The sequence below is a fragment of the Diabrotica undecimpunctata genome, chromosome 1 (assembly GCF_040954645.1).
Source record: "Diabrotica undecimpunctata isolate CICGRU chromosome 1, icDiaUnde3, whole genome shotgun sequence".
NCBI lineage: Eukaryota > Metazoa > Arthropoda > Insecta > Coleoptera > Chrysomelidae > Diabrotica > Diabrotica undecimpunctata.
The window spans coordinates 190,008,287-190,019,938 of NC_092803.1; the positions used below are offsets into that span (position 1 = coordinate 190,008,287).

Here is an 11,652-nt window from a genome sequence, read left to right on the forward strand (position 1 = left end):
TGATTACCTGTATTGCTGTAACGGACTAGGCGACTTCGGATGCGCACTTAAATTGTGTAGCCATATCTTATGTGTAGTTTTACAGCATTTGATGCTCCTCCTCCTCCTCTGTCCTTTATCGTTCGTAAGAATGTGGTGACATCTTTTCATTCAACTATGGTAGCTAATCATTCTCTCTCCTGCACTTGGTGTACTGCCTCAGAGAGAGTAACCGGTGGTACTCTTTATTTGGTTTTGATTGATGATTGGGGTAAGCCTAGTGATAAGGTTAACATTGAGATATTTGTTTGGTGTGTTGTCAATAAAAATATCACTATGAACCAAAATCTAAACTTCAATCAATCTCCACCAAAGTCAAAATAATATCAGTCTTAATAAGTGACATTATCTTTAATTAAGAGGTTGAGATCTTCATTAATACTGAACAATAATCGGATACCTTGAATCGAGTGCTTAACAGCATAAGAATAAACGCACTAAAAAACTTAAAGTAGTGTCATTCCTTTACTTGATAAGTGTTCTCCCATGTAGTTTCTACAATTCAAAATCTGTTTGAACATATAAAGGGGTAAGTCTTTGAACATCCTCCTTACAGATCCGACTTATCTGTGTGATTACCTTGTATTTGGTCCATTAAAATAGTCACTAAAAGGGCGTCTATTCAATTCATACACAGACGTAGAAGTTGCTGATAAGAAACGGTTCTGTAAACAGCTGAAAAAATACTTCAGTAGCAATTCATTTTGAACAAACTATACACTCAGATCAATTTCTGAGTATTTGTTAAAATATTATATTTTTGAAGTTATACTTCTATACGCGCGCTCCACGTTGGAAATTTGTATGGGAGTAAATCTGTGAAATCATTACATATGTAAGATAATGAGTAAGAGAGAGACAGAAGATATATTTTCTCTCTCTTCCTCTCTCGAATATAAAAATGTTCCTTTTGTATATATAATTTAATATTATATATATATATATATATATATATATATATATATATATACATATAATATTATACATATAATACAATATTTATTAATATTATTATTTATATGATATGTTTTGTATTATTTATTAAATGTTCATAATTCTATTAGTCTTTTGTATTTCAAAATAATAATCTCAATAAATCACTGTATGATCCAGAACTGTCAATTTTAAAATATGTTTGTGTCGTGTCCTCGGTAGTATAGTAGTCAGTATCCCCGCTTGTCACGCGGGAGACCGGGGTTCGATTCCCAGTCGGGGAGGATTTTTTTATTAATATTATTACATTATTGTCATTTTTAAATACTTATGGATATTGCATTTTAATTTGTATTGTATTATTATATTAATAACAAAATAAACAATGAATTTTACTGCAGAGTATGTGTAAAAAAATTTTTACATTCAACTCCTTTCATACATATATGAAAATAAAAATATACATTTTCATCAAAATATTGATTCAATTGTTAGTAAGTTGTTATTAATTATGTTTCTCTTTCTGCTATGTCTTACCTATAGAATTACATATGTAATGATTGTGCAGATTGACTCCCAAATAAATTTGTAACGGCGTCCCACTGGACTGCCACACCCGTTTTTTTTTTCTGTACATTGATTATTTTTAAACATTGTTTTTAATTTTCAGCGGATTTTGGTTTTTGTGCTCAAATTAGCCCAGAACAGTCAAAAAGGACTACAATGGTGGGCACCCCTTACTGGATGGCACCCGAAGTTGTCACCAGGAAGCAATATGGACCTAAGGTAACATTTATATAGATTTTTAAATGGTTTTATTATCCCTGAGTTAAATGATAAACATTTGGCTGTGTAGAGCAATTAACTCTTTTAGTAATCATTTTCATGTCTTGTTATTTATTCCTGATCATATCTTCACTCTGCTCCTCCATATGACTAGTTACAGTTGTTTCCTAAAGGAGAGTCAAAAGTTCAACAATTGTGTTTTTGTTATTTTTTTTTAATGATAATTTTGTTTTTAGGTTGACGTGTGGTCATTGGGTATAATGGCGATAGAAATGATAGAAGGAGAACCTCCATATCTAAATGAAAATCCCCTTAGAGCACTTTACCTCATCGCTACTAATGGTAAACCTGATATTAAGGAAAAAGAAAAACTATCTCCTGTATTTCAAGATTTTCTAGACAATTGTTTAGCGGTAGAGGTTGACAAGAGATCGTCTGCTAAGGATTTATTAAAGGTAAGTATCAATGATAGTTGACTGGAAATTGTCTTTCTGTATATCTTTTATTTATGCAAAGTCATTGAGATTCTTAAGATTTCAAAAAGTAAAACTATTACACAACTCCAAAAAGTGTTTGCCGCATGCGATAAGTTATCAGTTAAGTTCTTTTTCAGCTTAAGTCCCTACGAAACAGTCCCATTCTATGCAGGTGTTCCTTGACTGACGTTTCTCCAGTAAGGAAGACTGTTATGACTCTGAGTGTGTTTCCTTTGTCCCATCCATCTCGTGGTCAGATCGCCATTTGTAAAGGTTCTTTAGGCCCGTACCTGGGTACTTTATGGTCAGAAATGGTTTCATTTATGATGTTACTATGTCCTGATCTAACCAGTACGCTGCTCAAATTTTTTCGCAGTCTGTAATATCCCTCCCCCCTCACTTATAGCAATCTGCAAAGGTAGCTGGTCCCATTGGGTCTCTTTCAATCTTCAAACTAAGCTAGTATTTGCACCATGCTAGTGATTCATGTGTAATTGTTGGTTTTAGCACATCATAAATCCAATATGTCTGGTTTTAAACCCCACATTTTTTCATGAATGTGTCTGGCTACCATTAACGTAGTCGCCGCTCTCTTTTTTATTCGTTTTATCTGTTGATTCCAAGTAAGCCTCGAGCTAATATTATCCCAATTTACTTTACTTCACTCACCAGATTTAGGTTTGTACCATTCAGATTTAAAGGACTTAATCCCCCCTAAATTCTGTGGTCTGAACAGTATCTGGGAACATTTGCAAACAAAACCAACCGACAACTTCAGTCAAAACAACGTGGGAGTTCTAAAGGGTATTATAGCAGTCCAGTGGTAACGTTAAAAAGTATTAATTATAGTTATTTCGGTAAGTACTGATAAACCTAACGGTTGTTTTGTACAGGAGATTCACAATACAATTATAAACAGGAATAAACACCGAATATTTAGGTAAGGATTATTGTGGGAGGTAAGACTATAACGAGGATGTTATTGGCTCGGTCAACAAAAATGTTTTCATGAGAAAGAAATTAAAATCATGTACCGGGTGTTTTTTAAGAAAGATTAATAAAATAAAACATAATAAAGATCATTTTGACACGTTACAATATGGTTCTTCTTTCTCTCTGTTAAGATGTTGATTTAGGCTATTTGCGGTAAGCTTTAGATGTCCCGACCTCTGGAGGACAAACAATATCCAAATTTGTGATGTGTAAAAACACTCAGCATGTAGTTTATTTTTTTTGTAACTATTTTTCAAGAAATTATTTTATGCCCAGGTCGTTATTCGACCTTTATATTGGAAATGCCCAATAAAAAATGTTATGTACTAACACTGAAATTGCCAAGTAGCTTGATTTAAATCTAAATGCCACCACGAACTCTAGGATTTTTCAAGATAGCTCGGTATTGTAGTTAGTCTACTGTAGACAGATTTGGCCACTTAAAAGCAAAAAAAAATATGTTCAGTCATAGAAATTGACTAGTAGAGGAGATCGGCAGGGATATCCAGAAGACGAAGAGTAACCAACGAAAGAATGCGGGAAATAATTGTAACTAAAGAAACAAAAGAGTGTCAAAACAAACATCTGGTATAGTATGAAGACATGGAATGCATGAACAGAAGTGTAATCCTAAAACAAGTCCTGGAATGGAAACCAAGAGAAGAAGACTAGGAAGATCCAGAATTAGTTCAAGCCAATGATTTTAAATTGGTGGGGGTTAATAAACGGAATCGAATCATTTGCAGTGATTCAATTCCGTCGTTATGAATTACATAATAACATATCTGTTTTTTCTTGTATTTTTCCATTATAATTGTTTCTTAATTTTTTCAGCATCCTTTTTTGAAGTTAGCGCGTCCACTTGCTAGTCTCACGCCACTAATTTTAGCAGCCAAGGATGCTGCCAAACAACACTAGCGACGATGTCGCGGTCAACGGCCACACTAACAGCGTCGCCTTGTAAAATATTATTTTAAAAGAAGTAAATTTTAACGTTTGTTTTTGTTACGGATTTTCTGAATTAAGGGATTCAAATAGTATAGGCTGTTTTTTAGTTAAAGGCGCCTAAATTTATTGCTAAATATTATAAATTGACTTAAATCTTTATAGTCATCTGATAAAGATTTTTTTTCGGGTTGTTCGGGAGTCGTGATGTATACATTTCTTCCACTATGGATTGGCATCCTAAGAATTGTTTAGAAAATCCACGATTTTTCTATATTGCAAATAATTATTAATAAGAAAATAATTTCTTGTCGCTGATATCAACGTATCATGCATCTTTTTATATGAGAGAGATGGCGGTATTAGACAAAGGAACATGACGTTTTTGAATGACAATATACTCTAAGCTAATCAATCGTTGCAAAAAACGGTTTGACTGTTAAAATATTTCTTTGTGAGCAACATATTTTTTTAATTCTGACGTAGTCCGTCAGAATATTTACCTTAGTTAATATGTTTAGTAATTTTGAATTTACGTTACGTCATTCAACTGCGTATTATATGACATTGTCGAACGAGAAGTCCGGCCATAAGGCATTCGAGTTGGTCCTTCGAGCCGGATCCTGCTTGAAGGACCAATGTATAATTCGAATGCCGTATGTACAATTAAAGGAAGTTAAGATTAATGTAAGATTGCAAATTAACGGATTTAATTTGTGGTTGAACACTTGAATGCAAGCGATAATTTGAAATAAACGATGTTTATATGTTTATAGGTTAAGAAAAGAATGAGGAAATAATAATTTTTTTATACTTTTTGGAAATAGATTTTGAAACCATATCTGGTGTCCAGCCTCAATTGATTTTGTCTCTAAGACTTCTGATCCAGTACCACGGGCAGTTTTAGACCCATTAGTGAACCATATAAGTCCGCTTTAATTTTTGGGACGTTTTGTTTTCTAGATGATATAAATAATGGTACTCTCAGCAGTATTTGTGTAACTATTCAATACATAATTCGGCCTCCGAGTATTGTTTGCTTCAAGTCTGAGGATGGTCATAAAGGCTACCGCCAAAATATATAATTACAGGGGGAGACCTGTGATAGTTCTAAAGGTACCGTTCCTGTACTATTCAAGGCTCCTGTCATATTTAGAAGCGCTTGTCCTTGTAATATGATGAGAAAGGTTGCACATTACCTTTGATTTAAGTCCCAGGTTTTACCTACAACTCGTCTGCAGTTCTCATGTTGTTAATATGAGTGCTCCAATTGAGTTTGTAATCTACGGTCACCTATAGATACTTGACCTCATGGTTCTTTCTAGTTAAGCTACTAGTATATTTTTAGATGGGTTCACAGATAGGTTTTTTTTATACATCAATTCTCCATGTAATGAAGGGCATATCACATCTGATCCGCAACAGTACGGGGAAATTTAACCCTAGTCGCTATTAAAATATCGTCTGCGAAATTCTGGACCAAGATTCTTTAGCTTCTCACGATTTCAGCAGTCCACTGTTTTTTTTTTGCAATATAATTGTTTTTTTTTCACCTTCTGTAAATGTGTTTTATATAGTGGAGACATAGACAGTAAATCCACCCTGTACTTGCTAAAGTTCTTGACATTATTTCGTAGCTCTTTCCTCTACTCTTCATGTCAATCGTCCGTGTCTCTTTTTTTACTCGAAATAACAATCTTATTGCGCCTTTCGATAGTAATATCTATCTTCAAAGACAAGAAACAGATAGAACCTTAGTCCGGCTTCCTTCAGCAAAAACAAAAATTCAGAAAAAGAAAGTACCTAATAAAAGTGTACCACATCTTTAGTTTTGTATATCACTGACTGTCAGAAGTTGTCATTACTTTGATAAAGATTTTGTCAACTGAGCAAGTAAAATTGCAAAAAGTATGTGTTCGCACGATCCTATAATATTTCGAATATGAGCGAAGCTTATATACTGGCGTTTTACCAATTTTTCTCTATAGTAAAATGCTAAGGCAATCTTTACGAGATTAGCGACACGAAATATGGTTGGAAGTTTAGTTGGAAGAGTCCATTTACTCGGTAAGGAGAGTCCGTTATACAACATGTAAACTTTTTCAATTTTATTAAAATATATAACAAGGATATTAACTAACAGCGGTTTTATCTACTTTCGAATGTCCAAAAAATGTTTTAAAATAAATAAATTAACTTTGTAAGTCGATGATTGTAAAAAAATCATAAAATAAAAAAAATAATAGATAAATAATAAAATTACTATTTATATTCAGTTTTTAAAAATTATTTAAAATTTAAAAATACAGAGACCATAGTGTGAAGCTTCACGCTAGTCTACAGAACCGCCTACTGTACCACTTTTTTATCTTATATATCTGTAACAGAGGCTCTGAGGATGCCAAATCTTAGTGTTTGTGAAATGTGAAATATAGTCCAAATAAAAGTCTAGAGTATTGATATATAAATCATTATTTAATTTAAATTATGGCATTTTTAAAGAAAAATATCCAGCATAGAAAAGCAAGTTTGATTTTTAATCTTGAAATTTATAAAGTAGGCAGCTGATTAAATTTTATTTATATAGTAAAAGATATCATGTGATTAAGAAATTAGTATATATATATATATATATTCGCCTGTATTGTTGGCATCCCTTTGGAGAATCGATTTTATCCCATGTTACTAGAAAATGCATTTCTATTTTATATTAGACCATTGTATTATACATGTATAGGTAGTAATAGTAGTATCGGATCTTTATAATCAACATTTTGATTCTTTGCAATTCTAGTAATATAGGCAATGTAATATAAAATAGTAGTAAAACAAATATCGTTACACGTCATAGGTTCAGTGACGTCATCAATAATTGGTATTTCAAACTAATTTTGGACCGTATTAAAAAGGTATTATTTATGTCTTCTTCGTTTTGTGTTTCTGGATTTTCGTAAGTATTTAGATTGAAAGATTCTAATTTAAAAAAATATTATAAAGTAACCTAAAAATCTGCTACATTTTCTCATAGCTTCTTGTGGCACCCGTAGACATATAATGCAAATAGACTGAGCGTTGCAACACAACGTCGTTCCCCGAGTGCGACAGAGAAAACTGAAGTAAAGCAGTCCCTGCATCTCTTTCTAACTTGTCAGGTTTATCGATCACGTGATCTAAATGGCCAATGAGAAGGTCACGTGGTCGATAAACCCGACCCATTAGACAGAGATGCATGGACTGCTTTGCGTCAGTTTTCTCTATCGCACTGTGGGAACGCCACTGTATTGCAGCAGTCAGTATATCTTGTATTATATGTCTGAGTGTGACACCGTCAGTATTCTAACCTCAAATTTATTTGCTCTTGATCCGAATTTGAAACGATTGGTCGTAGAGTTTCGTCACATATGCCTTGCAATATTCAGACAGTTCTTATCTCAAACCATAGAAAATGATGACAGACAACAACAATTGACACTTTCCAAGAAATTAAACTGTACATTATTATCAGTCGAAATTGGTCATTGAAATATAACGTGTAACGACTTTGTTTTGCGTTTAGTGTATATGAAATTATACAAGCATTTAACAGGGTGAGTTCAATCAATAACCAGAGATATAATAAGATAATCGACAAGGGATGAAGGGGTGTAAAATTCGTCGTGTTTAACTTACTTTAACATAATTTTTCTAAACTTCTAAACTACATTATTAGTTCATGAAATTCAGTTTTTCTAAGAACCAATTTTTATGTCTAATGTACTATACTTATAGTATAACTGTTGTATGTAAATCAAAATTTATTTCGCATCTTATGAATTTCTTGTAGTTCCTCCACGGTTTTTACTCGTCTTTCATATTATATTTTTGTTAAAAGTTTGTGTTGAAAGTTGGTGAAATTTAAAACGTTGAATTTTACGAACCAGTTGCTCCAGTGATGTATTAATATTATTTGATGTGATGTAGTCTTACGAATAAACTATATTTTATAAGAACAAACCTATGAACAATTCTTATAGAAAACTGATAGTGATTGAACTTGTGCTGTATTTATATATTGACGGAGACTGTGCCTAATTTCATGTTAGTAATGAGGCGTTGATATCTACTCGTTTTTATTTTAATTACGCCACGTTAGTCGTGACGTCATACCTACATGTTGAAGTTGAGGTCTCGATTGGAAACAAACTGAATTCGCTAATAGTTCATGTATGATAATACTGTATATTTCGTTAAATTCTCCATATTATATTAAAAATCCAACCGTTAAAAATTATTCACGATAAAAAATATCTATAATCTTTTCGCAATCGATGCGGAGTAATAAATCAAAATTTACAGGACATGCGGCTCAAAGAAAATATGTTTAATAGAGTCTGTCGCTAAAAATGTGAATTTAAGTCTTTTCTTCTTGTTTTAAAGTACTGGGGATTTATTTATTTTAACAATTTGTAGCAATTCAACTTCTACACATTTATCTGGAAAACTAATGTTTTTGTCTGTTAGCCACTTAATGGTATCCTGTTTCTTTCACGAAGTATTTGGCAGACGTTCAATTTGCCGGGAATGATAATTAGCGTTATTCATTACTGCAACCGAACCTTTTGGCAACAGTTCTATCATCTGCTGAATATATTCTTCAAAACATCATTGTTCACATCTTTATAGTAGTCTCCTGGTTTATTAAATTGAAATATTAAATAATCACCTTCCAAAAACCCGTTATCACTTCTAATATGTTTTATTATTAGGTGTCGTCCCTTACTGGAAAGAACCTTTAATCCTGTAGACAACATTAAAAAAAAGGTTGTCATGAAGATTGAACGTTTGTGTTTTGCCACATTATACTTACTGTGTAACTCTCATTCACCCAAATTTCGTGTAAATACAATATATAGTAATTGCTTTTTTATCATGTTGGCCCACTTGAAAAAAAAATCATGTAAAGTAGATACCAAAATAATACCATTACCTATTCGAAACATATTTTAAATACCCATTTTATATATTCTGTAAATGACAATATAGGCGCCCACACCTGAAACTGCCTATTTTTACAATTTTATTCCTCAGTGGCGATTGCTAAAACACTATAAAGGTAATTACGTTTCTTTTATATTTTTGTATATAAAAGGAGAACAATAACAAGAATCTTTTTTCCTCTGTAAAGATATGAGAGAAAAAATTAATCACTTCATGTATTTATTGCAGAAAATCCGGTTTATTTGAAATCAAGACAACTCAACCTCAAAAAATGACAGTTGACGTCGTACTAACGTGAGCTTGTGTTAATTTCTAACTTTTATAGGTTATAAAAACTGACTTGAGACGTCTACGAATCCTCTAAAGAAAAACCTAGAATAACAAATTTTTAAATGATTATATGAATGCTTTTTAGACAAGGACCACTAAGTATTTTTTTAACGAATTTCTTAGGTACGAGTAGTTATGTCGCATTTAAGAAATTTTGTCACAGTTGAGACATTATTTTTACAAGACGGTATATTTGACACTCCTTAGTTTATTATTACTGGTCTATACCGGTTGTTTTAAGTATTTGAAGATTTCTAAATCAATCGCGAATGTAACTTTTTTTATTATCTTCTTACTCATCTTCTACTTTTTTCTGCGTTTATTTGACACCCGGGTAATCATATCTAAGCCGACCTTAGCGATGTTATTTCTTTGTGAATTCCTGAAAAAAAAAAGGTGAAAATACCGCCCTAACAACATACGACAGAACAACAGAACATTGGAACATTTTCAAAAAAATATAATAGGATACATAATGCAACCAAATACACCACACAAAAACTGACAAGAATGTCGATGGTGTGTGTGGAATAGCGATAATGGATAGTATGTTTTATCATGAAATAAAAAATTAAGAGGTAGATTAAAAATATAATGGAAGACAGACGGTAGTTTAATGAAAAATCGAGGAAATATAGGTAAAGCTGGAAGAAAATTGAAAACATGATGTGGAAAACAATAATTGTAAAGAATACAACTTAAAATGAGTTATCATCATCAGTTGGCGATACAGCCCTTCGTGAACCGTGGCCTTTCTCAAAAGATTCTTCCATCCTTCCCTGTAGAGTGTCTGCCATCCCCTTACTCCAATCTCCCTTAAATCGTCCTGCCCATCGCCCAGATACCTGAGTTTAGGTCGCCCCCTTCTTCCGACCGGCCTATTTAGCATGGCTATTTTAGAAGGATCACTTTCATCCATCCGCATAACGTGGCTCACCCATCTTAAGTGGTTTATTTTGATAGTTTTTACGATATCTGCATCGCCAAAAAGTATATAGAGTTCGAAATCTCCTCCACAAACCCGGTTCGTTAACTCCACCGTATATGGCCCTCAATACCTTTCTTTGAAATATTCGTAGTAACTCTTCATCTCGGGTCGTCATTGCTCATGTTTCTGATCTGTAAGTGAGCACTGGGCGTATTATTGTTTTATAAAGTTTGCTCTTGACATATTTCTCTCTCTTAGTTGAGGGCCTAGGCCAAAATAACAACAGTTAGCCACGCATATTCTTTTTCTTCTTTCTTTGGATGTGTTGTTTTTGCAGTCAACCAATGGCCTTAAGTAGCAAAACTCTTTCTATAGTTTCGTGTTGCACCTCTAAGTTATTTTGTTGCATTCTTGATACAGCCGGCATATATAAAATTAGATAAACCATATAAAATACAGATAAATAAAATTTTCAAGTAAACTCCAATGATTAGAAATCTTCAAATCATGTGAACATACGGTAGTTGCATAGACTGACTATTTATTAAGTTTTTTTTTTATCTTTTGTACATATTTTATGTTACAGTTTTGTACTTGAAGAATGAAAGTTGATGAGCTACAGCACTATTGGTATAACATCGGTACATTTCAATAAAAATATCTTTCTAGCTACTCATTTCGTAAGCACTAGCATCTTAACCTTCAATTGTGGCTTATTCTAATTTAAAATGCCACAAGAAAATAGCTTCAGAACAAGGAATAAAGGACTTATTTATGGCCCTATACGTTCATATCGTTAATCCTAAATGATAATTCTAGCTGAACGTGATCGTAATGTTAACGTTTTCCTATGTCAACCATCATATCCTACTACACTCAAAACGATACATCGAACCGTTTGGATTATATGTGACCTTGAAACGTGTACAAACAAAAAAATCTAAAATTTGAATATGATCGCTTGTTATTGTGTTTTAAACCAATTGTGATGTAGTTCATTTACTGATGTAATTAATTTTATGGTATGCCATATTTATGTTTCAATTCAAACTTCTCATATGATGTTAATCTATCTTGTTGTGTGTTTTCGAGAAGAGATTTGAAATCTATTTGTCTGGTATTTTAGTACACGAGCTGTAAAGGAAAATAAGTATTCGCAGAAAATATTTAATTCAAGACAATTCTTACCAAGGCCTTCTTTCAGTTGGGTAGAATTATATCAAATTCTAGACAAATTTGACAGTT

General features: G+C 32.7%; 2 protein-coding genes across 3 annotated transcripts in view; both read left to right on the forward strand.

The window, feature by feature from the left end:
* Nucleotides 1-11,329, forward strand: part of LOC140432772 (SPRY domain-containing protein 7) — a 129,726-nt gene extending 118,397 nt beyond the window's left edge. Inside the window, exon 5 of the mRNA XM_072520870.1 lies at nt 7,362-11,329. The gene's annotated coding sequence lies outside the window, so the exon portion shown is untranslated. The remainder of the gene's footprint in view (nt 1-7,361) is intronic.
* Pak (serine/threonine-protein kinase PAK 3-like protein) overlaps nt 1-11,329 on the forward strand; it is a 29,962-nt gene extending 18,633 nt beyond the window's left edge. For both annotated transcript variants that reach the window (XM_072520866.1, XM_072520867.1), the window contains exons 8-10: nt 1,643-1,758; nt 1,995-2,213; nt 4,062-11,329. In XM_072520866.1, coding sequence (XP_072376967.1) covers nt 1,643-1,758; nt 1,995-2,213; nt 4,062-4,145 — 419 coding nt within the window. In that variant the 3' untranslated portion in view covers nt 4,146-11,329. The remainder of the gene's footprint in view (nt 1-1,642; nt 1,759-1,994; nt 2,214-4,061) is intronic.
* Nucleotides 11,330-11,652: the final 323 nt, after the last annotated feature.